The following is a 27757-nucleotide window of genomic DNA, read 5'->3' as shown; positions in this document are numbered from 1 at the left end:
ATCGACTACATCATCACTTTCACTGGCCTGGAATGTTTCAAAGCACTTCTGAAGACCTTTCCTCATTTGAGCGTCCCAACACCTACGTAAAGTTGGTTGAGTGGGTATTATCCTCATGCTAGGAATAAGAAAACGGATGCACGATTAAAACTCTGGCCTCTTGAGTTCGTTTCCAAGAACTTTTCCATTCCAATAATCCTTATTCTTGTAAAGTACTATAAATGCTGTATATAAAATATTTCACATTATAAACACAGGGAAAAACAACCACCGAATGACCCCAGTACCCTAGAACCATCATTATTATTTTGGTAGGTCTTTTTATTTTCCTATGCTTTAAACAAATGCAATGAAATGCATATTGCGTATTTAAAACAACATTTTATAGTTTCGCTAGAACTTTGTCAGTTTGTGTGGCTTTGGAGTACTTATAAGATTCTAGGGATCATAACTCTCCAAGGCGTTTATTCTGCTGCGTCAAAGCAATCTCTCAATAGGGCAGAAGGTGGGGAGAAACCAGACAAGGAACATAGGACCCAGACGTAAAATCTTAAATTCCGTGATTTTAGAGCTGGAAGGGATTGGATATTACCATTGTGTTCCATCTGAATTAGGAAAATGAGATCTACACAAATTCAGTGGCTTGCTTGGTATCAAGTAGGCAGTTAGTGTTCGACAAGGACCGGAACCCAGTTCTTCACTCCCACCCTGGGGGTCTTCCCACTGGGCGATCATGCATTGAGCACCCACGTCCCCCCAGCACAGGGCCCACGAGGAATACAAAACAAGACGCGGCCTCTGTTCTTGAGCAGCTTACTTTTCGGAATAAGATTTTACAGTAAATACTGGCTTCGCTGATAAACACAAAGCCACATGGCTCAATGAGATTTTGTCAGATATTTGAAATGGACCTGGCGATGTCTGAGAGCAGTGACATCACACTGCTTTTGAGGTCTCCTGGACTGTGCTCTGTCAATCTGCCTTCTTTAGCAGTTGATTGGTCCCAACGTGAATTACTCTTTTGTTTCAAAGAGGCAATTCGACCAAGTTGACGAAAGTCCTTGTGGATATGTGTATGATTATGACCAGAGAGTTACACGTTCAAAAAGAAAACTAGACAAGGGTCATAAAGGGAGGAGGAACCCTCTAGAAAGTGAGAGATTGCTCTTTTTGCAAGATACATAAATAGTACCTTCCAGGTCCTTTACGCTAAGGACAAGAAGCACTGGTCTCTGAGAGTCCGAATGAAGTAGAAGTCTTTGGAGGAACCCTGTCATAGGCGAAACAAAGATTCTCGCCGATCCTAGTAATACTAGAAGTGCAGTCTGGACCACCATTTGCCATTCCCAAGTGACTCTACCGGGCCCACGAACGCTGGTGGCGGGAACACAGGCCCTTTCCTCCTGACTATAGTGGACTGAACCAAGGTGCACCTGTAACCCGAGGGCAGCCAACCCAAGTATTGGCTGGAAACTTGTGTGACTTGGTAGAGGAGGAGGAGCTGGGCCAGCTCCCTGCTTCAGAATCTGAAGAACAAAAGAACCAGAGCCACATGGTGTCCCAGTACACAGGACCTTGCAGGAGCCAGCAGGCGCAGAGAAGACAGGGCACGAGGACAGGTTAAACACCAGAGAAGATGGCAGGCAGAAAGCGGAGACATCCGGCAATGGCGTGCGCGCTTCGGTAGAGCGGCCCGGGCCTGGCCGTCTGTCCGGTCGGTACCGGACACCTTTGATGACAGCTGCCGTAGTGACACCTTCTGTGGCAGGCTCAGTGCTGAGGACTTCACACCGGCTTCCTTTCCCTCTGAGACACAGACCTCGTTCTCACTTTACAGATAAGGCAACTAGGCTCCTGACGGTTAAGTAACATATGTTACTTGTGATGATGCCAGGACCCGAGAACAGGTCTGACTCAGCGTCTAGGCCCATTTCGCTGTACTCGCCCACGTGTGTCCTCAAGTTAAGTGTCTGTGCACTCCCCCACCCTCCTCCACTCCCTGCCAGTCTGACCTCACTTGAGGTCTTTGAGCTGCTAAGAGCCCGACACTTCCCTGGTCTAAAACTGTCTTGTACACAGACCCTGTGAGGAGTGAGTGCTTCCTTTGTAAAGTGAACAGAGCAGGGTCGAGAGATCCACCAAACACACAGGAAAAAACAAATCTGGTGGTAAGAGTTCCTTATCTGTAAGCCATCCGGGGAAAGGCTGGCTTTTAGGCATTGCCACTGAGCGGTGCCCAGATAGCTTTTTGTTGTCTAAGCAGCTGCGATAAGGGGTGACAGGTGGGGAGCAGGCCTGAGGTACCTGACTCTCCTGAGACAAAATGTGAGCAGAAACTGGGTTTTCCATCCCGTTTGGAATGGCTAAAGGAACTGAGACCGTGAACATTTGTTATTCCTCAGTAAGCCATAGGGTCTGATCCTGGTTGAGCTAGGCATGGGTCATCCAAGTCTCTCCAAAATGCGCCAAAAAGAAGCCCAGCAGAGGCCCCCACCGGGAACTCTGCAGTTATTGTTAATATTGAGAAAGTCATGTAAAGCACTGCTCTAGCCAGAGCCCAGCTATGGTGTTTCTAGTATCAAATATCCAGCAAAAAGGATCAGAGACTTCTCTCACTTTCTAGACAAGCAATCAACTTCCATTTATTTTCACATCTGTGGCCGAAACAGAGGCTCATCTAACGGTGACAATGAAACATGTAGTTAGCAGAGTGAATCTGGTCATAGTGACATCTCGATCTACTCTGAGGAGAGAGGCCTATTGTGTGCGACGGGCTTCTTCGCCCGGGGGGGACACATGATGGGGGGCACGTTTCTGGGTTCTCCGCTCTCCTGTCTCGTCCTGACAACCAACCCTCAGTACTTCAACAATTAAGTGCACGTTCTCCCAGGAGCCCTTGATGGACCAAGCATCTCCACACACTGAAACCTTTCCGTTGGACTTAACTTTCCCACCGAGCGCATTTTATGTATCTGCCCTTGAATCTTAAGCAAACAAACTCACGAGCCGGCCTGGAGTTCTACGGGGTAGAGGGTGGGTGCAGGGAAAGGAGACCGGAATGCACAGCTGAAAACCCCTGGGGTGCATGGGGCTGAGGTCTAGAACGCCCACTTCCATCCTTCTGGCATGGCCCTGCCCATTCCCTTTCACTCAGCTTCACGGCTCTTGCCTCATTGGTATATGAACCGTGTTCACAGACTGCCGAAGTCTGGGTCCCTGCTGGCTACAGTTCCTTGCAGAAAGGACTGTGGGATCTATCTGCAGCATTTTAACCCACAGGTCTCTTTCATTAACAAGCTCCGTGTCCTCATTCAATCTTTGAGTAAAAAAGAATTTCTGATATTATCTAGACCAACATCACACCTAACACAGGAATCCTTTTCAAGAATACCCTAGCAAATGTTTACATGCCTCCAGAAAAGGGAGCTCACCACCTAAAGATAGCACTTTGATTCTTCTCCCTTTTAATTAGGAGACCAAGGTGCAAACCGGAGCTGGGTCGCACACCAAGTTCCTAGTGGGTCAGCAGTGAAGCTGGAACCCTGGCTTTGGGAGTCCCAGAACCCCCACATTTACGCATGGCATGGGTCCGGATTCTAGCTAGAAAGCTCTTAATCCCAATATGAATCCCAATATTCTGTTCATCAGTCATCTTCAGGGGGTATAGCTCAGGGAAGAGCATTTGACTGCATCAGTCATCTTGATTTGCTCTATACTGTTTTGTTTGTTTGTTTGTTTTATCACCTTTAGACTATAAATTACAGCAGCAGACTAGGTCTCACACATATTTCTTGGGTCTCCCAGACCCCTGGTGTTGTGAATGTCCCAAGCAGATGTTCCCTAAGTGCAGTCATTCTAAAGGGCAGCGTGTTCAGACAGAGCCTTCCCAGGAGCAAAGCTAGCTAGGGTAACACTTTTTCCTAGCGTGTTTCGGCAGAGGTAGGCCAGGTGAAGGCTGAGCTAGGTGATAAGGAAAAAATGGGTCTCTCCCTTATTATTTCATCAAGAAAGTGTTCTAAGTACTTGCAGACCTTGTTTCCAGGCATTTTAGAAGGATTCAGGGGAAACAGAGTGTAGGAATAAACAGCTTTACTGCCCAAGACTTAGGGCCGTCTCTGTCTCCCAACTCGGGCTCCCAGCAAGAGTAAAACAAATCGAATTCAATCAAGTTTCAACAAGAATGTCTCTGCTCTGATTTAGGGGGTCTTATTTGGCTTTGCCTGGATAGAAGCCAGAGATAGAGAATTTTGGCAGAAGAAATGTGTCACAAGTTTTATGATTTTTTTTTAAATTTCTAGCAGCTCACTTTAATCCTTCCACCGGCCTCACTGTACAGATGAAAATCTGCAGTCTCTAAAGGGAAAGGGACTTATGCCCACTGCAAAGCCACTGAGGAGGACACACTCAGACGCTCTCCTCTGACTGAATGTCCCCGACAAAATAACACATGGTCGCCAAGATCCCTAAAAGCAGAACAAGCAGCAAGAGGCTATCCTCGTCTGTATGTAGTGCTTAGTGCTCAGGGATCTAGAGAGTTCCTCAATCTGCCCACTGCCAATGGGGAGAGTCAGAAGGGGTGAACCCACGCCCTGCTGGCCCAGGAAAGCCGCATTATAACACCACCATCTCACAACCGGGGAAATGAAAGCTGAGATCCACTGGCATTTTCTGAAGCTCCATCACGCTTCCGGAAAGTGCTGTGATCTTTTCTGCTGAGGACTGTCAAGAACACGAAACACCAGGAACAGAAAAATCAGCTTATTAGCTTGCAAATACAGAAAAACTGGACATAAATGACTCCTTATAAGAAACATGGTTCAGGCACACATTTTAGGCTCATCTGAAATTTCTCTGGGCTCCCTAGATTTTAAAGCTAGTTCGGAGAACACTGCTCCCACTTTTTAAACCAGGACCTCGGCAAATGTTCCCAGCAGTTTAAATGCCAGTAAAAGCCTGAATTCTGCAAATCAAACTATTCAAAGACCCGTTCTCCTTAAGAAGCTTTAAAAGTCAGACTTCTTGCTCCCCGCCCCCCCCCCAAATTAAACAAAACGTATCAGAAGAATTAGTCTAGGAAACCTAGGAAGGCAGTCTTGAGTTACCATTCCGGGAGAGGCGGCGCATGAGCACAGGAGCCGACTTTAAGCTCCTACCAGGGAGAAGCGGTACCACTGCCCGAGGGTCCAACACTCTCTTCTAACAACTATCTTACCATCAGGGAATCAATGAGGTTCAATGAAACACCCTCATGCCTCATGATGGGCTTCCAAATCTGGAGGCTCCTCCCATGCACCTGTCTCTACCGAGAGCCACAGTCATTATCAACGTATCACCCTGGGATGGACTAACCCGGGCCAAATCTCGCTTTCCAACCTCTCTGCAACCCTCTTACATAACTTCTGCTTAGATAATACTTCTGTAAAGATCGGGATGCTGGGCTCCCTTCCAGGTCTTTCCGGATTTCGAAATGTGTTCTTGGGATGTTGTGAAGTTCCAAACTTCCAGCATGTCTCTAGTCAAGTGTCTGCGATCCCCTGTCGCCGGCGAGCCGCAGAGCGATCGCTGCAGGGGGTGGAGGGCGTGGAGGGGCTCTCGGGCGCTGGAAACCGGGGAGCACAGACAGCCACCGGAGGAGCGAGGCTCAGAGAACGGCCCCTCCGCTCCCGTCCCCGTACCACTGACTGGCCTCCAGCCCCTCGGTGCTCGTGGCCAGGCCGGGGGCCTCGAGCGCCGGGAGGAGGGGCCCCGGGGGGCCAGGCGGCTGCCCGGAGGGGTCGCTGTCGGCCCCGCAGCCCCCGCCGTGGCCCGAGCGCAGGTGGTCCTTGAGCGTCTGCTTGTAGCGGAAGCTCTTGCCGCAGTCGGCGCAGGGGTAGGGCCGCTCGCCCGTGTGGATGCGCTGGTGCTTCATGAGGTGGTGCTTGCGGATGAAGCTCTTGCCGCAGTGCGCGCAGCTGAAGGGCCGCTCGCCCGTGTGCAGCCGCCGGTGGTTGAGCAGGTGCTCCTTGCGCATGAAGCTCTTGCTGCAGTCGGGGCACGGGTACGGCCGCTCGCCCGTGTGGATCATCTGGTGGCGGATCAGGGCCGAGTGGCCGTTGAAGTCAATGCCGCACTGCGGGCAGGAGAAGGGCCGCTCCTGCGCGTGGCCCCGCTGGTGCAGCAGGAGGCTGATCTTCAGGCTGAAGCTGCGGCCGCACTGCGCGCAGCGGAACGGCCTCTCGCTGGCGTGCGCGCGCCGGTGGCTGCTGAGCCGCGCCTGGTCGGCGAAGCGCTTAGGGCAGTCGGGGCAGGGGAAGGGGCGCTCGGCGCTGTTGTGGACGCGCAGGTGGTAGGTGAGTCTCGACGGGTGCGTGAACGTTCTGGCGCAGTGCGGGCAGGTGGGGGGCGTCTCGCTGGCGTGGGGCTGGGAGCTGCCACCGAGCTCGGCCTGTGGGGGAAAGTGCTTGGGGCACGGGGCGCAGGCTAGGGGGTGCTCCCCGGTGTGGCCGCACTGGTGGGTCAGCAGCATGTCTTGGCTGAGGCTCTTGCCGCACTGTTGGCACGAGAACACCTGCTCCCCGGCGGGAGGGGGCAGGGGGTAGCTGCCCAGCTGAGTAAAGGTCACTTGGCCCTCGGAGGCTTCGGCCAGGTCCGTGGCCGGACGTCCAAAAGGCGCCATGGAGGCGGACGGCTGGCTTTTGAAAGCCACATCCGAAAAAGTATCCTTCGCGGCCGGTGGTGAAGAGAAGGTGACTGGGACCTCTGGGCACAAGGAGGCTCTGGCGAGGCTTTCGGCTTTGATGACGAGATCTTCATCTGAAAGAAAGGACTCAGAGTCACACCTGGCAGCAGCGGTCTGGGCCTCGTGGCGGCCCCCCGCGATGCTACCCGGCTGCCGCAGGCCGCTCTGAGCTAACCGGCCCAGAGAGGAAGTCAGTGGCGATCTGAGACAAGCATCAAGGCCTGGACGGTCCCTGCGGCAAATCATCAGAGCTCTCCGCCGTGCCTGTTCCGCACACCCCAACACCACCCCGCCCCGCTCCGAAAGGGAGAAACGCCCGCTTCCGCCCTGCCAGCGCTCCTCTCGCTAAGTTTCTCCTCTGCTCCTGGCCTTTGACTCTGTTCCCTTTTGTGACAAGGCCTAAAATTCCGCATTCACCCACTCCTACTCCTCTTCGGTCTGCCAGATAAATCCTTCCCGTGAGCGCTCCCTGCTTTCCCTGAAAACCGAGCCCCTGTTTCTGCCTCTGCATCTCTGCTCAGGCTGCCCTCCCTTTTGTAGCCCGCACCCCTATCTTCCCGACTTCCAGAAGTATGCCCAGCCTTATCACACCAATCTTGTGGGGCCCAATTCTGACTTCGCAGCCTGCTGTGGGCATTATCTGGACACCCAAACTAAAACTGACGTATGTTCTCCAAACTCCTCATTTCTTTTATAGAAGTCACCCGGCCCACTCACCGCGGACACTTAGCAGTAGGCATGCCCAGGACTGATGTGTGTGTGCCCGATATAAATACCCGAGGAGCAGTAACAGTTATTTATTTCTGTTTCCTAGAGTCTAAAAGAACATAGGGAATAGAAGATCTTTAAAAATAGCTTGCATTAAGTCATATAATGGGTTCCTTCTGGCCTCGAGAGTCTCTTCTACAATTCAGAAGGCAAAATTTCGCTGAAGTTCAGGCTCTTGGAAAGAAGCGATTTGCTGCTTCTGCCACCACCGTCTGTCCTGAGGGAGAGCGCTTCGGCGACATTCGCGCCTCTCCAAGGACACTCTTGTTGTTATGGCTGGTCTCCTCCCGTTTTGTTCTATCCTTTTCTACATGATCCTCCCATGTTCTTGTGTCTTTCCCCATTCTCATGCCGTTGGTCCCTCTGAATGCACTTCTTTTTCTTCCTCTAACAGATCTACTTTGTTTTTATACATAAAAGAGTGTGTTTTCTCATTTAAAATTCATCTTAGTTTGATTTCATTTTCATCTCTAACTTCCTTGAGCCTGTCTTCCCCCCACACCCCTTTCCCCATTCTTTTTCCACTTCCTGGCCTTCACAACCCCCTCCCATCGGCGGCTTCCCCGGCCAGTCCTGGCCTGAGCAGAAGTTGGGTGTGGGCAGCTCGGATTCCTCACTCACCAGCATAGGCGCCCTTGTGCATGTCACTCTCCTTGGTCTCCTGTGGGGCCCCAACCTGGGGCTCTTCCTCTTGTTTGATCCAAGACAGAATATCTGATGTTGAAATGCCAGGCTCTGTTTGGGGGGAAGAGAATGGCCTTCAGGGCTCGACTCGGAAAGTGAAAATGATCATGTTGGCTTACTGAACACTGTCTTGCCCAAATATTTATCTCTGATTACAAAACCAAAACTGCACCAGCCTTTAAAAAAAGGCATACAGCATCTGGAGAACCAGTTCGAAATGAAGCCACATTTATGTATTTTTACATGATATACTCAACTTCAGTGACTATTTTCAGTTTAAAACAAATCATAGGTTTTATTTTGGAGCGGACACCTTGATATACTTCTAGAATCAGCAGTGCCTTCCATTTTGTTAGCACTCTCCCTTCCAAAATATTTTCACTTCCTCTCACAGCTTTGGTTATGAAATAATGAAGCAGGGTCTATTTTCTCCATTTTGGTAGAGAGGGCCCCTAGAGGTTAAATACATTGCCAGTAAGGTAGTATTTATGATGAAATGCCACATTATCAAAGGTTTGCTTTAAAATATACAGGAAAGGGATGGCTGGGTGGCTCAGTGGGTTAAAGCTTCTGCCTTCGGCTCAGGTCATGATCCCAAGGTCCTGGGATCGAACCTCGCATCAGGCTCTCTGCTCAGCAGGGAGCTTGCCTCCTCCTCTCTCTCTGCCTGCCTCTCTGCCTACTTGTGATCTCTGTCTGTCAAATAAATAAATAAAATCTTAAAAAAATTATAAAAAAATAAATAAAAATAAAATATACAGGAAAAAGGCAGAAGAAACCAAGATTGACCAAAAAGGTTTTCCTTAGATGTTAATTAAAAAAACAAAGGCATCCCCAGAATTACAAAGTCAGGTCTGTTTAAACACAGATCTGACTCCTTAAACATACTTTCCAGGTTTCCAATTCTGGGCTCTAAAAGATTGTATTACTTCTGCCTATTAAATGATACAGCTCATTGTTTCCTGAACCCCCAGGAGAGAGGAGAATAGTCTCTGTGAGTCCCTCCAGCCTGGTGGGGGGAGAGGGGGCGTTCTTTTGGAAAGAAAAAAGAACAGCCTCTAAAAGCTTTGCACATAACATGGCTCATTTGGTCAGTACAGAAACAGCTGTGCGTGTTACCCCAGCCAAGGCCTATATAGCCTTTTTTGGCCTGAGAGGACAAGCTGGCAAGCTGACAAGGTGCAGAGAGCAAATTCAAACTAGACTATTTCTCCAAAGAGCCTTGTAGGCAGGTTCTGGTTTTATGTGTAACAAATAGGCAGAACTCACTGTTTTTGCCCAATGCCTTTTAAATCAGAGACCACGGAAATCTAAAGGTGTGTCCAAAGCAGAAATACGAGGTTGACGACACTGAGGCCCAAAAGACTGGCAGTTGTGCCGCGACACTGGGGGGATGCAGGTTTTGGCGCACGCAGCCAGGCTGCCCTTCCAGCTCCCTCTTTAAACTACAAGATGAAATGTATTAAACACAGTCCAACCTTATCTTTCTTTTCTCCCAGATTTTATACCCACACATGTAGAAAGAAAAGCAGGAGAGGACAGACAGGGTTTAAGGAAGAGGATCTTTTCGCAGCTATCCAGAGGAAGAACTTTCTATTCATCAAACCTATAAGACTTTTAAAGTGCACAATTATTTCTCTTCATCAATTTTCTGAATGAGCGCGCTAAAAACCTTCCAATGTCGGGGTGCCTGGGTGGCTCAGTGGGTTAAAGCCTCTGCTTTCGGCTCAGGTCATGATCCCAGGGTTCTGGGATTGAGCCCCGCATCCGGCTCTCTGCTCCGAGGGGAGCCTGCTTCCTCCTCTCTCTGCCTGCCTCTCTGCCTACTTGTGATCTTTGTCTGTCGAATAAATAAACAAAATCTTAAAAAAAAAAAAAAAAGTAAAAACCTCCCAATGTCATTCAAATGGTTTTGACTTTTTTTCTTTTTTTGGTTTATCATTATGAACTCGTAGAATGTTATCTGTTTGATGAGTTTCAATTCATCGCTCCAATTGTCCCTTCTTTGGCCAGCAGGAGCCTCTTCAGAGCAGCTCTGTCTTTTCACATATCAAACATCTAGTTTCCTTCATTTCTGATGCCACAGACTATCCCAGGTGCATCCTGTACATTTCCGGCTCCATCCACACAATCGCTGATCTGCGAAGTGGAATTTAGAGACTGTGATCTGGATGAGAAGGGTACTAACTGCTCATAGCTTGCTGTTGCTTCTAGCTCCTTTCCACAGACAGAGCTATTAAAATACGTTATCTTATAGAAAAAAGTTCATGAATTTATCTTAAAATTTATGATTCATATTTACAATTATGGGGTTTTAATTAAGTCCTTTTACTTTGTTTTAATTAATTAACTTATTTAAAGATTTTCTTTATTTATTTGACAGAGAGAGAGGCAGCGAGAGAAGGAATACAAGCAGGGGAAGTGGGAGCAGGAGAAGCAGGCTTCCCGCTGAGCGTGGAGGCTGATGGGGGCTCGATCCCAGGACCCCGGGATCATGACCTGAGCTGAAGACAGTTGATTAACGACTGAGCCACCCAGGCACCCTTAGAAAAAAGTTCATGAATTTATGTTAAAATTTATGATTCATATTTAAGATTACAGGGTTTTAAGTCCTTTTACTTTATTTGAGTTAATTAATTAACTAACTTAAAGATTTTATTTATTTGACAGTGAGAGAGAGGCAGTGAGAGAGGAACACAAGCAGGGGGCTTGGGGGAGGGAGAAGCAGGCTCTGCGCTGAGCAGGGAGCCCGATGCGGGGCTTGATTCCAAGTCTCTGGGATCATGACCGGAGCCAAAGGCAGACACTTAACGACTGAGCCACCCAGGTGCCCCAAGTCCTTTGATTTTATATTTGTATATTATCTCCCTTACCCTGAGAGTTTTGGTTTCTCATGACATTAACATAATCTTTGCTTTATCTGAATACTTGTGTCAAAATAATACCAATATATCAACAAAAATATGAACTCAATTTAAGATTATTTTGTGACCTTTAGTCTTCAGGATCTATCCCTCTAGGGATATACAGTTAAAATATTGTTTTAGTCATTTGAAAGAAATCTATTCTACATATGTATGTTATGCACATATCATACGGTAATTATTTCAGCCTGTGCCTGATTTTTTTAAATTTAAAAAAAATTTTTTTCTTAAAGATTTTATTTATTTATTTGACAGAGATCACAAGTAGGCAGAGAGGCAGGCAGAGAGAGAGAGAAAGCAGGCTCCCTGCTGAGCAGAGAGCCCGATGTGGGGCTCAATCCCAGGACCCTGGGATCATAATCTGAGCCGAAGGCAGAGGCTTTAAACCTCTGAGCCACCCAGCCGTCCCTAATTTTTTAAAATTTTATAAAATATTTATAAGGTTCTGAAATCAAAACTATAAAATACAATCAGAGAGGACTAGCTTCCATCTCAAATCTCTCTCTCCTTGTATAGAAAGTCACTCTTACTGCTTTTTGTTTTAATTTTCCATTGTTTCTTTATAAAAATATAAGCAAATATCTATACATCTTCATTTTTTCCCCCTCTTTCTATGGCATACTACTCAAACTTTTCTGTACCCATTTTTTACTTGACAATATATTCTGGGCATCCGTGTGTAGCAGTACACAGAGATCTTTCTCATTCCTTTTACAGCTGCACTATGTAGCAGTCCCATTGTTTCTTCAAGAGTCCCTTATTGATGGGTATTTGAATTCTTTCCAATCTTTTGTTACATTAGTCAGCAGTCAACCATAAAAACTATGGAAGGGTAAAAAAAGTAACTCAGTTCTCCAGAAATGTAAACGGCTGTTGTTATTAGAACCCACTGGCTAAGTATATCGTCACCGAACATGAGAACCCCAGGAAGCTAACCCTTCCTGTTGAATAATGATGCTGAAAGTTCCTCGGCTCGTTTAACTAGATCAGTACAGCTAAGGAAATACTGATTTGATAAAATAATTGGGGCTTGGCACTAGTGTCACAGAATGCACAGCATACTGTTGTGGCTCCTATAATTTGGTGGGAGGATAGCGTGAGGATCTTTTGGAAGTGAGAACAAAGGAGCAGAACTTGAGTACTGTGATGGCCTCCTACAGACACCTGCATGGCGACAGGATATGGCAACTGCTGGTCAGGTCACCACGGCAGCTCTCAAAGCACAACCCTCACAGGCCTGAGGAACCCCAACAGTGGAGATGTACAGAAACATAGGACGAAAGTAAAATCATTGGTTCACGCCAGCAGCAGGCTTTGGAGAAAGCCAAAGAATAGAAAAAACTGAATACTAATCAGGTAGGAGGAAATGGAAAAATGCTGAGGTTCTAGTTTTGCGAGGAAGTTAATAGTAGAAAAGCTGAGGGGCGCTTGGGTGGCACCATCGGTTGAGCTTCCACCTCTTGGTTTTGGCCCAGGTCATGACCTCAGGGTCGAGAGATCAAGCCTTGTGTAGGGCTCTGCACTCAGTGGGGAGTCTGCTTGAGATTCTCTCCCTCTGCCGCTTCCCCAGCTCGCATGCTTTCTCTAAAATAAATAAAACTAAAAAAAATAATAAAAAATAAAAATAGAAAAGCTGATCACAAGAAAACATAAAAATTTAATGTCTAGGGGCACCTGGGTGGCTCAGTGGGTTAAAGCCTCTGCCTTTGGCTCAGGTCATGATCCCGGGGTCCTGGGATCGAGCCCCACATCGGGCTCTCTGCTCAGCAAGAAGCCTGCTTCCCCCCTCTCTCTGCCTGTCTCTCTGCCTACTTGTGATCTCTGTCAAATAAATAAATAAAATTAAAAAAAAAAATAATGTCTATACTGTTTGAATGTCATTTTTACCATGAGGAAATCTGATGGTGTGTGCTTGTGCGTGTGTGTGTCTGTGTATGTGTGTGTAAGGACCCATGCTGTCTGCAAAGAAGCTAGAATCTTGAGGTTCTGGGGTATGGATGAAAGTATAAACTGGGTTAAAATGGTGCTGAGATCGGACTTTTTAAGCAGACAACAAACAATACTTGACCCGTGAAACAACCACTGGTAAAAATACAACTTTCTTTTAAAACTTTCTGTGAAACAGATGTGGGACTGAAGCGCTGTCAGGTGAACGCGTTAAAAGCTTGTGTAACAAGTTAAACCCTCCAAGTGCTCTCATTCCCAGAATGATTCTTGTTCTCCAATACGATAAACTAAAATAAAAGAATTATCTTATTGGGATGTGCCTTAATCACTGATTTTGTTTAGGAAAAGACAGCCTTGCTGGACCAGAATGAACAGACGCAGACGGGATAGACGGGATCATCGCAATGCACCCGAAACAATGACCCACAAAGTCTCCCCACAGCTGCAAGATTTAGAAATGAATTCACTCTCCTTTGGGGTCATGCTACAGTCTTGGCATGAGTTCATGGCTTCTGAACCAGAAGAAAGGCAAAGATAAAGGACTTTCAGTAATTATTCCATTTGAACTTCCTGGGTCAAGTATTTCTCCAAAAAATTCTAAAAACTTGGTAGTTCAATATTCAAGTTATAAGTCACCAAATAATGGTCACACACACACAGCTGGTCTGCACGTGGCCCTAGTGATACATACAGTTAAAGAAGAATTGCAGAAAATCTCAAGATTATATTTTTCTGCGTCCTCCCACTCACTACTGTTCTCCACTAATTATATGCAATTTTATCCAAGACACCAGGCATCAATGACTATTCCTTAGGGAGATATGATAATTTTTCTTTCTCTTCATCAAATTCAGATGATGGGGACAGAGACAGAATGTAAAACTAATTCCAAGATATTTGGACATAAAAGGGAAGGGCTGTCACATTTTACCATCACTATAGTCAAATCCCTCCTACCATTCTACCTATAAACTTAATTATAATGCACAGCTCTTCTAAAGCTCCAAAATGATATACAATAATAAATTATGGGCTTTATAAGAAATATGAATAAAATACAAATGTATTTTAGAAAATTAAGGCTTCTTTGTTTGTTTTAAATTAAGGTTTCTAGGGGCGCCTGGGTGGCTCAGTGGGTTAAAGCCTCTGCCTTCGGCTCAGGTCATGATCCCAGGGTCCTGGGATCGAGCCCCACATCGGGCTCTCTGCTCAGCGGTGAGCCTGCCTCCATGCCTACTTGTGATCTCTGTCAAATAAATACATAAAATCTTAAAAAAAAAAAAAAAGGTTTCTAAAAGTACATCAATATTCCAATATAAACACTCTGGTCTAACAACAAATTGCACAGTATGTGAAAATTGATTTTTATTATTATTTTTTTAAAGATTTTATTTATTTATTTGACAGAGAGAAATCACAAGTAGGCAGAGAGGCAGGCAGAGAGAGAGGAGGAAGCAGGCTCCCCGCTGAGCAGAAAGCCCGATGTGGGGCTCGAACCCAGGACCTGGGATCATGACTTGAGCCGAAGGCAGCAGCTTAACCCACTGAGCCACCCAGGCGCCCCTGAAAATTGATTTTTAAAAACTATGATGTTTTAGAAAAGAGAGGCTGCTTGCTGAAAAGCAAAAAAAAAAAAAAAAAAAAAAAAAAAAAGATTCTTTGGGTAAAGCGATTACTTAAAAAAAAAGAACCCTAAATGGAGAACAATCTATCAAAAAGATATTTTATTAGTTATATCACTAAAGTGGCCTCGAATTAGTACCTCTACCTAGTATTTGTGTGGGACAATCTATTAGGAACCCTAATAAGCAGACAGTTTATTACTATTCTCCACGGAAAGGAATCGGGAGTTTTTTTGTGCGTTAGGAGAAAGAAAATCTGAAAGAGGCAGCCTGAGACTGCCTATTCTCAAAAGGGCCTGTCTGTAAGGTTTACATCCCTGTGCAGATAGAAAACTTGCCCGCAGTGTTAGGAGTGCTGCACCAGGCCTAACCTGTTTGTGCACTGTCGCCGATGCTGAGCATTTGTCTGCCTTCAGGGGTCTAGAATTCTGGCGTGGGGCAGAGGAGGCCTACCTGACCAGCTCACGGTGAAACCCCTGGATGCCGAGGCTCTAATGAGCTTCTCTGGGAGAAAGCACTCTGCACATGTTGTCACAACTCATTGCTAGAGGGACAGCAAGTGTCCTGTGAGACTCTATGGCAAGAGGCCTCTGGAAGGTTGCCCTTGGTTCCCTCCAAACTTTGCCCTGTGCGCCTTTTATCTTTGCTGGTTTTCTCTGGGTCCTTTTGCTGTAATAAACCTTAACCCTAAGCATGACTTTATGCTGAACCCTGTGTGTCCTCCTAGTAAAGGACCAAACCTGGGGGTGGACTTGGGGACCCCCAGCACAGCCTAGAGCATGTATATTTAGATTTTATTTTTTTGAGAGAGAAAGAGGGATCATAAGCAGGGGGAGGGGCAGAGTTAGAAGGAGAAGCAGGCTCCCTGCGGAGTGCAGAGCCCAACTTGGGGCTCAGTTCCAGGACCCCAGGATCATGACCTGAGCCAAAGGCAGACGCTTAACTGACCAAGCCACCCAGGTGCCCCTGGAGCATATCTTCAAAGAAAACAAGTACTGAGGTGCCTGGGTAGCACAGTGCCTGACTCTTGATTTTGGCTCAGTTTGTGATTTCAGGGTCATGAGATCGAGCCCTGCGTCAGGCTCCACGCTCAGCGAGGAGTCTGCTTGGGATTCTCTTTCTCCCTCTCCCCCTGCCCCTCACTTACACACACTTTCTCTCCCAAATAAATAAATAAATCTTTAAGAAAAAAAATAGGGGTGCCTGGGTGGCTCAGTCGGTTAAGCATCTGACTCTAGATTTTGGCTCAGGTCGTGATCTTGGAGTCATGGGATTGAGCCCCTCATTGGGCTCCCTGCTCAGTGCAGCGTCTGCTTGTCCCTCTGCTCCTCCCCCTGCTCTCTCTTTATCAAATAAGTAAATAAGTAAATAAAATCTTTTAAAAAATGCTATATATTGATCAGTCCAAATCATTTGAATCCTATCCTCAAGTTCTAGTAAATATCTAGATGGATAATCAGCAATGTAAGCTAAAACTGCACAGAATCTAACCAAAGCATTAAAGAAATCCAATGCTTACACTGATGGTTTAATTTTATATAAATCTGTGCTAACATATTTGGTTGACCACCCAAATGGAGTCTTAACCACGGTAAAAATGAACTGGCAAGATGGCAGCTAACTAAAACTTTCACACATCATTACAAAACCAAGTTACACCTCTGCCATTTGTCCCCCAAAATAAAATGACACACTGATTTATACTAGCTGAAAACTGTCACAGAACTAATAATGTAAACTAAGGAGTAATTTCCAATAATTACTGTAACCAAGTCACCCATCTTTTTGATATGATTTCAGATTATTTATATCCATGACATAAAGTTAATCAAATTCAACCTGTTACATTGCTTAATATAATCACCCACACATTCTTTCCTGTTTGTTTTTTTAAAAAATTTTATTTATTCATTAAAGAGAAAGAGCACAAGCAGGGGGAGTAGCAGGCAGAGGGAGAGGGAGAAGCAGGTTCCCCGTCCAGCAGGGAGCCCCACACAGGGCTTGATCCCAAGACCCCAGGATCATGACCTAAGCTGAAGGCAGATGCTTAACCAACTAAACCACCCAAGCGCCCTCACGCATACATTCTTAAAGAGAATGTCAGAGAATTAAATGTCAGAGAATTAAAGGGTCAGAGAATGTTAAGATCTGAGCAGTTCATTGTATGTAAAATTTACCTCCAAAGGAAAAAAAAACTGAACTCTAGGTTAATGATATTCATCCTGAACTATTTATGGGGAAATGTATTAATGTCTTTATTGATTTGGAAATACATTGAAAATAGGATGGATTAACAGAGATGCAGAGATGGATAAATACTGCTAATGAAGAAGAGTAAAATATTAGCGGCAGAATCTAGGTAGTAGGTATCTAGGTGTTCACTGCAAAATTATTTCAACTTTTCTGTTTGGAAAGTCTCATAATAAGATGTTAGAGAAAAATAACAGTGTATGGGAGAGGGGGTAGGTGGTAAGAAAAGTTCATCTAATAGAGATGTCTGAAGGGTGAACTTTCTGTCCAGCAAAGAACGAAACAATGAGCTTTTGCTGACAGCAGAGGTGAGACGTGAGAGAAGGAAAACCACTGGACTGGGCTGAGCAGTCCTTCCCATTCAGTGTCAGCCAGCGGCCGCCGAATAAACTAAGGAGCATTGGGCAGCGCTAGCCGCCTCCCAAGCCAGGCGAAGTCCACTCGGCCCAGGTGGACATCCTCAGGCTCTGCTGGCTCAGTGCGTCTCCCAGGGACCGTGCAGACGCCCAGCCCGCCCCCAGCATTTCTGAACAACTGGGTGTACACTCACTGAAGCCACTTCCCCTCATATGAGCGCAACTACTTCCCCTGCCATCTAAGGACATGTTTATTTTACTAAATAATTAGGTCTCAGAACTTCGTCGTGGGATACCACTAACAGCCCCAGATTCGCGGTACTCGTGGCAGAAGGCAAAGGACCCGCAGGGTCTAAGTGCTTGCTCCTATTTAAATACCTGAGGATCCATTCACGGTCTAGCTGCTTTGGCATGGGAAGTCTCTGGAAGCCTGCTTACTCGGCTCCGAGCCACACTGTCTCTGACCAGAAAAGGCAGACAAGGAGGGGACAATCTCTTCTGCTACTTACCTTCACTGGGGTCTGTGGGAATCTCACTTTCCTCTGGTCCTGGCTGCTCCTCTGTGTTATGTTCTCCCTCTGGCTGAATCTGAGATAAGACATCAGGTTGATTCATGGCATAATCTAGGAGACGAAGAAGGGAAAGGGGGGATGACCAAGAGATCAATGAGGACGAAAACGAATTGCCATTAAGCCTGAGCTACAGGCTCTGAGGTCCACGGTCCCAGGGGATTCCTTTCCCAATCTGTAGCACTTGGCCCCATTGATTTACCTCCTGTATGGACGCTATCTCTTTGGAAAGCACGTAAGAGGAGCGGTAACGTGTGGGAAGGTACGCATGCCACGTCAGCACTGGCCGCCTGCTGCTTTCACTGAGGGACAGGGACAATGTGCCTCAAGGTGGAGAACAAGGCCCTTTCAAAGTGAAGGACACCCAGGGAAACCACCTGCGGCCCAGCCGGAACCCTGAGCTGCACTCTCCATCCTGCAAATCGGCAGAAGGAGAGCTCATGATTTCTCACTTAGCAAGAGCAAACTGGAAATCTCTGGTTTGCTATAAAGCGTGAAGTGTGTGAAGACAGAGTGAAAATGAGGACTGCTGGGGACAAGGGCCTGTTCAAAGCCCCCTTGGAGCCACGGTCACCTCATTCAAAAGGTGACAGCTTGGCCTCACCCATGGAGATGAGAGACTCGTAGTTGCCCTTCATGATATTCTTGTAAAGTTCTTTTTGCCATTCTTCTAGTTTTTCCCACTCTGGAGTGGAGAAGTAGATGGAGATATCATCAAATGTCACCGGCACCTGGAATGATAATCACACTGGGCTTAGGTCTCCCTGCTGCAGTTCAGTCATTCGGTATCTCACTGAGTCCCTACTTGTCACAAAACACTGTGTGAGTTGCTGGAAGGATACAGGAAAAACGTAAGGCACAGATTCAGCCTCCAGAAGTCCAAGAGGTTTTCAGGGAGAAAGGTGATAAATTAGGGTTCCGAGTTTTGGGAGGCTGGAGGACATTACTTGTAAACAGTCCCTCACAGAGACAGGCACAAATGCAGAGCAGCTATTAAGTTCACACAATACAACATATTCTGAATATCCACTAAGTACAAGGCTTATCCTAATTATCAAGATCATAAAAACTGGTTTCTGCCCAAAATAAGCATAGGATTACATTCAAACTAAAGACATGGACCAGAAATTTTAGGTATTAAGCTACAATGGGTATGGGATGAGTCTAGAAGAGGTGGGGCTCTGGTTAGTCCTAAAAGACGGACAGGTTATGGACAGGCTTGACGGGAACAGGAAAACACGGAAGCACAGGAGACTGCAGAGAACTTTCAGAGGAGAATTCTGAAGCCTGCCTGGCTGGAGTTCAGGCTTCATGTAGGGGATGGTCATCTGCAGAACAGAACCCCCCATCCTCCAGCATAGTTTTTTCTAAAGCGAGGCACTTTTGCCTGGGCAAAAAGTGGAAGGTTCTCCTGGAAAGAAACACAGAAGTTGCCTCCCCAGGTACCCGGTGTGGACACTATGACCTCACACAGCACTTCCCGGTTCTGCTGTTTAGCTGCTGGTCACGAGGCGAGCTCACCCTCCCATCACTGGAGCTTCCTGTCATTAAACTCTGAAATACAAGCTAAGTACAAAGTCTCAAGGACCAGTTAGAACAGCCGGCCACACAAACAGCAAATGAGGGAGGAGGGATGCCTGGGTGGGTCAGGTCATGATCCCAGGGTCCAGGGTTCGAGTCCCGCATCGGGCTCCTTGCTCAGAGGGGAGCCCGTTTCTCCCTCTGCCTGCCGTGCCCCCTGCTCGTGCTCACGCTCTTTCTGACAAATAAATAAAATCTTAAAAATTAAAAAAAATGGGGGGGTAAAATGTGTAAAGAACAGAAATGCCTAGGCAACAGAATTTGAAAAACAAAACCACACTACTGCTACCTCCTAAGTAGTATCCCCACAAAGATCTGAGAGATATTACACCACCCATAAAATAAAACAGGATGCTATGAGAAAAGGAAAATCAGAGAACAAGAAAGACTCCTGGTAACTACTACTACTACTACTACTACTACACACACACACACACACGTTTTCTCAAGATTAAAAAATCCAATAAAAAGAATACATACTCGGGGCACCTGGGTGGCTGGGTCAGTTACGCCTCTGCCTTCAGCTCAGGTCATGGTCCCAAGGTCCTGGGATCGAGCCCCACAACAGGCTCCCTGCTCATTGGAGAGCCTGCTTCTCCCTCTCCTTATACTGCTCCCCCTGCTTGTTCTGTCTCACTCTCTCAAATAAATAAAATCTTAAAAAAAAAAAAGCATACATACTCATCTTCATAAACTTAACATACCCATTAAGAAACAAAGGTCTAGGGGTAAATTTTATGTTGTATTTATTTCATCATGAATTTTTTAAGATTTTATTTATTTTCTTGACAGAGAGATAGAGAGCATAAAAAGAGCGGCAGGCAGAGGGAGAGGGAGAGGGAGAAGCAGGCTCTCTGCTGAGCAGGGAGCCCAATGTGGGACTTGATCCCAGGACTCTGGGATCATGACCTGAGCCAAAGGCAGCCACTTAACCGACTGAGCCACCAAGGCGCCCCTATTCACAAATTTTTTTAAAGCTTTTATTTACTTGAGAGAGAGAGAGAGAAGCAGCAGAAGGGGGGTGGTGGTAGGCAGAGGGAGAGGGAGAAGCAGACACCTCACTCAGCAGGGAGGCTGATATGGGGTTCAATCCCAGGACCCTGGGATCATGACCTGAGCGGAAGGCAGACACTAAACCAATGGAGTCACCCAGGTGCCCCTATTTTACCACAATTTAAAAAATTGAAACTAAGAAGAACACTGTGGGAAAATTATTCTGAACTTGGCCCTCAAAAGTAAGGACAGAATAAGAGCTTTTTTAGACAAAGACAGATTTTACTTCCCATATTTAAAGCTAGTAAATCACCAGTATATTCTAATTTCACGAAGAAATCTTTAAGAAAATCCCATTATTTTATATATGATTTTGGAGTTTAAGATGGAGAGTTCACATTTTTTTTTAAAGATTTTATTTATTTGGAGAGGGAGGGGCAGAGAGGGAGGGAACTCAAGCAGACTCCCTGCTGAGCACGGACCCTGACATGGGGCTCCACCTCACAACCCTGAGATCATGACCTAAGCCAAAGCCAAGTCATGTGCCACCCAAGCACCCTAAGAGTTTAACTGTTACCCATTTCTCCAGGTAAGACAATGGATACACACTTTAACTTAGCTTTTCTGCTAATCTCCAGGAGAGGCTGTAGACACACATGTGAATCACAGTGGGGAAGGCTCTCTGTCAGATGTGGACTGATGTCCCTCTCTGCAAGCTTGCACAGAGGCATCGGTCATCATTCTCTCTTCCCCACTCACTCTTTAACCCGTCCCCTTTCAGATTTCTATCCCTCCCCCCAACCCCACCCTCAACACATGCACGGGGCCAAGAGAACTCTTGGCAAGGCCACGGGTTAGGTCTGTGTTGCCAAAGCATACTCTGTCATGGTCTTTCTGGACCTCTCGGTCACATGCAACTCAAAGGACAAGTCTCTCCTGGAATGCCTGTTCTCCTTGCCCTGTGACCCCACATACTTTCCCCTCTTGTTCCCACCTCACTGGCCACTCCTCTTCAGCCTCCTCTGCTGGCTCTGCTGCTCCTGGATATAATCCTGGGACTCTTCCCCCTGCTTCTCCACTTTCTCTCCTGAGGCAATGACCTCCAGCCTCATGACTTACAGTGTGATCTGTGCACCAGTGACTGCCAAATACTCCTCATCTTTGAGCCGCGGAGACCACTTAACATCGCTCCTGAATGTGTCATGAGCATCTCAAACCCAGTACTGCCAGAAGAGAAGTCCTCATTCCTTCCCACCCCTCAAGACAGTCCCCATCTCAGTAAATGCCACCACCTCCCATCTGGGAGCCTACGGGTCAGTGAACCTACAGTGGGTCAGAGCATGTGTTCTGGAGCCAACCGGGTTACGATACCACTCTACTATTTGTATTTCCCACCTATGTGATCTTGAGCAAGTTAGGGTTGTTCTAAGTGCTTCAATAATTTTCATAAGAACCCTAGGGGCTCCTGGGTGGCTCAGTCAGTTAAACGGCTGCCTTCGGTTCAGGTCATGAACCCAGGGTCCTGGGATCGAGCCCCCCATCAGGCTCCCCACAGAACAAGGAGCCCGATGTGGGACTTGATCCCAGGATGCTGGGATCATGACCTGAGCCGAAGGCAGCTGCTTAACCAACTGAGCCACCCAGGCGTCCCAAATAAAATCTTTAAAATAAAAAACCCCAAGTTCTAAGTGCATTATCACACAGCAAATTTATAATGATCACTGTTCTTCGTTCCTCATTCCCTAATTCCCATCAGTGACCCCCACCCATCAATTCCACCAAACGTCCTGCATCTGTCCACCGTCCATCTCCCCGACTGCTACCTTTGCCCAAGCCATGCTCATCGCCCCCACCCCTTACAGCCGCCTACTGTGTTTCTCCCTGCTTCTGTTCCTACCACCTTGACCCGTCCTCCACAGAGGAGCCAAAGCGATTCGTTCAAAATATAAACCAGATATAACTCCTCTGCTTAAAACCCTCAGTTTCTTTCCATTACACCCAACATAAAACCAATTCCTTACCTTGGTCTCCAGACCCCTATGTCAGTGATTCACAGTCCCAGTCGCAAATTGGACTCCACTAATGGAGCTGTAAGAATTATTAATGTCAGGGCACTTGGGTGGCTCAGTTGGTTAAATGTCTGCCTTCAGCTCAGGTCATGATCCCAGAGTCCTGGGATCCAGCCCTGCATCAGGCTCCCTGCTCAGAGGGGAGTCTGCTTCTCCCTCCACCCCCTCCACCCATGCCTCATGCTTGGGGCGCTCGCTCTCTGAAATCAATCAATCAGTTAAAAAAAAAAAAGCAAGCAAACAAGCAAGCAAGCATTATTAATGTTTAGGCCCTATCTGAGACCCACTCAATCAGAATCTCTAGCTGTGGTGCCCACAAAATGTAAGAAGTCAGGGCTGAAAAACTGCCCTGCATGACCTGACTGACCCCTATCACCCCCCCCAGTCACCACACACCAGCTGATGGGCCTTTCCCCTTGCCTCGAGTGCTCCGTGTTTGTCCGTGTCTCTGGGACTCTGAACTTGGCACCCTCTCCGCCTAGATAGCGCTTCCTCAGACCTTCACAGCCAGGTCCTTCTTGTCGTTCAGTCTCAGCCTAAACATCAACACCTTTACGAGGACTTCTCTGAAAATCCCATCTAAAGTAAGTCACCAATGGGGCGCCTCAGTGGGTTAAGCCTCTACCATCGGCTCAGGTCATGATCTCAGGGTCCTGGGATCAAGCCCCACATCGGGCTCTCTGCTTGGCAGGGAGCCTGCTTCCTCTCTCTCTCTCTGCCTACTTGTGATCTCTGTCTGTCAAATAAATAAATAAAATCTTTAAAAATAAATAAGTAAATACATAAATAAATAAAATAAGTCACCAAACAGCACTTTTATTTTTATCTATGGACTTAAATTGATTTATTTTCTTGTTTGTTTATATTATCTTTCTTTCTCCACTAATATTTAAGTTCCAGGGACCCTTACATGAATGTTCAATGCTGTGCCTTCAGGATATAGATATGGAGCAAACAGTTCTCACTCCAGGAAACTAGCCGCCTCAAGGCTGTAGTCCATGGCTTATTAAGAAGGATGTTCATCTTCTTTTGGTTTATGGGCTACTCCCTCCAGCAGGGCTGGTCCTAACACAGTACACTTCTGTAAAGGATGCTGAAGGTCCAATCTCTATAGGCCCAGACCTATAGGGCCCCAAACCCTTATATTAACCATTTACCCTACAGCTCTTCCCTCGTCCTCTTTTTCGCCAGAACCACCAACAGATTCAAACAGGCTGATTTAAATATTTAATTAATTAATTTTTTAAAAAGATTTTATTTATTTATGTATTTGTCAGAGAGGAAGAAAGAGAGAGAGCCCAAGCAGGCGGAGGCAGAGAGAGAAGCAGACGCTCTGCTGAGCAAGGAGCCTGATGTGGGACTTGATCCCAGGACCCTGGGATCATGACCTGAGCCAAAGGCAGTGGCTTAACCAACTGAGCAACCAGGCATCCCTTAAATATTTAATTTAGTTTCCACACCAAGATTGAGGCAAGCAAGTTAACAAAAAGAAAAGAAAAGAAAAGAAAAAAAAGTGAGTCGGAGAGAAAGGGTAGGAAAAAGCATAAGAGAAAAAAAATCTATCTGCCAAGTAGTCAACTGTGAACTGGAAAGAGTGCCAGTCTTAAGTTTGACATTTCAAATCACCGCTAAATGGGACATAAAATGTTTCCCAAAGGGATAAACAAAAAAATCTTCATCTTTCCTTTAGCCTGATTGGCCAACAGGCTTCCTCCTCGTCTACGGACCGGGACCCCACTTTCTATCTAGAAGGGAGGGCATTACCTTTGGGATATCTCCTTTAATGCCCGGGGGCAGCCGCAGGATCCAGAAGTTCCTGTTCCTCAGCAGGTTCTCCAGGTTCTCCAGCCGCCTCTGCAGCAGCCCGTACTCCTGCAGCAGGGTCCCCAGCACGGCCCACTTGCCCTCCAGCTGGTTCCCAAGGTCAGCCACTGTCTTTTCACAGCTGGCTAGCTTCTTCTCGGCCGTCCCTGTCCGTCCTTCTAGGTGTAGGAGTCGCCGGCTGTGGACCTCCACCTTTCTCTCGATGGCCTGCACGGCTGCCACCACCGTCCACAGGGAGATGGCTGCGGTCTGCAGGTGCGCCTCATTTGCTGCTGGGGGCGTGGGAAGAGGAAGGGGCTGCAGGGATGTAAGGCATTCAGAGTCCCATTCAGAAGTCTACATGCAGTGGAGAGACGAGACAAGACATTGAGTGTTGGAAGGAGCCCTACGCCAAACTAAAATCAAAGGGGTACTAGTTAACTGGTTGACCAGCTGAGATGAATCTAGATCTCATTTTCACACTGCCTGCATAAGCCTCATCTTTGTGGAGCTCATCAGCATCAAAAGCCAAGAGAATTGCTTTGGTGGGTCAGAGATGAATTAAGTAAGACAGTGAATGAGTGAAACGGGGTGGAGAACCAACCTGGCATATTACCTGGGACGTTAGGCCCTAGAGCCAACCGTCCAGAGGCTCAGGTTGCTGATGTACCCTCTATTTCTGGAAAAAGCCTAAGTGCATCAGATCTTTCCCGCTTTCACTGAACTCACTGCCTTCTGATAAACCCTTTACTGACATGCTCTGGCCCTATCCACCACCCCGCTTACAAACCACAACTATACCATTCAGTAATAGTTCATTAAAGCTGAGAATGTTGAGCATGGAGAAAACATGACGGCTATTGTCAAATATTTGATGGCTATAAAACAGAAGGCAGAACACACTTGTTCAGTATTATACTGCGTTCACTCCAGAGGGCAGAACTAGAACCAACGTGGAATTCTTAGGCAGGCAAACCCTGGCCTGTATGAATAATTTTTGAAACTAGATCTCTCCAAGAAAATAACAGGCTGCCTAGTCACTGAAAATGCTGCAAGACAAAAAGTGTCTTAAAAAAAAAAATGCTGACAACAAATAGGAGTGGACCAGAACGACCTCTACAAAGCCCTCCAACTCCATGAATCTGATAATGCCCTCCCCGGCCACAACCTCCCAACTCTCCAGCTCACTGGCTACTTGCGCTTCAATCCTACTAACCCCCTGACCATGCCTTTTGCTCCTGGCTTACTAGCCTGTTCCTGCCTTTGTTTTTTTCCTCGGTTGATCATTTTAACCACCTCCAACACCTTCTCTGCCTCACCAGCTCCAGCTCTGAATCTGTCTAATTGTTCCTTCTCTCTTCCTACAAGCAAGCTGGTAAACCCGACTAAAGGATGTCACACACCAGGGAAAACTGGTGTCACTACCCACCAATGGTCTCTAAGCAAAGCAGCAGGAATTCAGCACTGCCTGGTGCCCTCCCCTCACCCCCCAGGGCTTCTCTTCCCATTCCATAAAGTGGCCACGGCAAACCCCCAGCATGCTCCTGAAACTAATGTGCGGAAGAATCATTTGGAGAGCTTGTTACAATGCAGACTTTGATTCAGGAGGTCTGGGAGGAAAACCCCAATTCTGCATTTTGATTCTGATGCTGATGCCGCTGGTACTGGTGCTGGGAGAATGTGACCAGCACTAAGACTCTGGTCCCCTGCAGGCCCCCTCAATCTCAGGCGACAACATGGCCTCCTACTTTGAAAAGAAAATTAGAGTAATGACACTGAAACTCTCTCAACTTTCTCCTTTTTTTCCACATCCCTTCCCACTTCAAACTCATCAGTAGCTTAACGCATGCTTTCTCCATTCCCACGGGAAAAGTGTCATCCTCTTTAAAACTAATCACTCCACTTAGGCTCTAAAAGCCAAACTCTTGCCATATTTTGAGGGACATTGTTCTTTTCTCTTTTTTTTTTTATGGTCAGTATTTCAATCTCTCCTGATTCTTTTCTCTGAAAGACAGACCTGCACTATTCAGTACAGTAGCCACATGTGGCTACTGAGCCCTTGAAACATGGTTATTGTGATTGGGATGTGCCATAAGTATAAAATACACACCAGATTTTGCACACTCAGTGTGGGGGGAAAAATGTAAAAATTAAGTTGTTAATATTGGTTATGCACTGAAATATTCTGTAGGCCCTGGGTTAAATAAAATATATTAAAATTAATTTCATTGATTTGTTACTTTTTGAATGTGACTACTAGAAAATGTAATGTTAAATTTGTAGTTCCCATCATATTTCTTACATAGGGTTGGCCTTAGAGACATAATCATCTCTACCACATTAAAAAAAAAAAATATATATATATATATATATATATATATATCGGAAAAAGGAAAATGGGTCTCAGGGCCGAAACTGCATTCCCATCTGCGCTACTCCCTACCCCACTGCTACTGTTCCCTCTTTTCCTTCCCGTCTCACTTTCCAGGTACTCCTCGATTGCTCATTCTGGCCCTTGTCCCATGAAACGGCGCTCCTTGGGGGTGACCAAAGGCTTCTTAGCTGACAAACCCAAGGCATATTTCAGTGCTATGCCACTGGACCCGTCACCGTTCATCCTACGTGGCTCTTGTGCGCAAGGACTCTCTTGGTCATCTCTGCAGCTATAGCAACCGGGAGACTGCTCGGCACGCTGCGCGCCTGCGGTAAACACCCGCGGAATGAATAAACACGTAAAAGCTCATCCCGTCTGTCCTCGGAACCCGCACCAGCCAGTCCGTCATTGAGCAGTCCTGACCGAGGGCCTCCTGCGCGGCGGGCATTGTCAGATACTGGGCACTGGGGGTCCCCGTGTCACGCAGACCTTCCTCCCGCCTAGCAGCTCCCGTCGCCGCCGCATCTGCGGCTGTGCGAGGCTCAGGTTGCCTGCACGAAGGTGATTTTGTGCCGACGGCTCCCGAAGCTGAGAACGGCTGATGGCCCCCAAGTCTGGCGGGCTGTAGGGGGGCTGACACCAAGCGGGAGGAGCCCCTCGTCACTCATTCCTCTTTCACTAGCGGAAGAGGCGCTCTCCGCCACGAACGTCCAAATGGGAAGGGGGAGCCCTGGGCCCGCGGGGGCTTCGCCCTGGGGGAGGGGGCGCGCCCTCCCAGCCCGGAGCTCGGCGTCGGCGTCCCACCCCGCCCCTCCGGCCTCTCCCCGCCAGCGGGACCCCGGGAGCGCCTGCGCTCCGGGGCCTGGAGCCTGACAGGCCGGCCGCCCCGTCCTGCTCCCCTCCCTCGGGTCTGCGGCGCAGAGCCCTAGGCGCCCAGACCGTCCCGGGCTCGAGCGCTCGGCGCGCGGACCGCCCTTACCGGAGCCGGCGCCGCCTCGGCCATGGCCCTGCGCTATGTCCCGCCCGGCCCGCAGTCGCCGGAGTCGTCGTCGCCGCGCGGTTCGACGCAGGCCGGCCCCTGGCCTCTCCGCAGGCAGAG

General features: G+C 47.3%; 1 protein-coding gene across 1 annotated transcript; it reads right to left on the bottom strand.

Annotated features, from left to right (window-relative positions):
• Positions 1-320: 320 nt before the first annotated feature.
• LOC111154345 (zinc finger protein 398) lies at positions 321-27757 on the bottom strand. Its single transcript, XM_022513898.1, has 6 exons — positions 27638-27757; positions 24246-24641; positions 18443-18569; positions 17779-17892; positions 8108-8221; positions 321-6792 (listed from the first exon to the last, which is right to left on the bottom strand). The coding sequence occupies exons 1-6, from the start codon at positions 27659-27661 to the stop codon at positions 5642-5644; spliced, it is 1926 nt and encodes a 641-aa protein (XP_022369606.1). The 5' UTR covers positions 27662-27757; the 3' UTR covers positions 321-5641.

This window comes from Enhydra lutris, unplaced genomic scaffold (assembly GCF_002288905.1).
Source record: "Enhydra lutris kenyoni isolate GAN:26980312 unplaced genomic scaffold, ASM228890v2 scaffoldscaffold37, whole genome shotgun sequence".
NCBI classification, from domain to species: Eukaryota; Metazoa; Chordata; class Mammalia; order Carnivora; family Mustelidae; genus Enhydra; species Enhydra lutris.
Note: the sequence above shows the minus strand (reverse complement) of the source record. Positions and strands in the feature narration are given on the sequence as shown.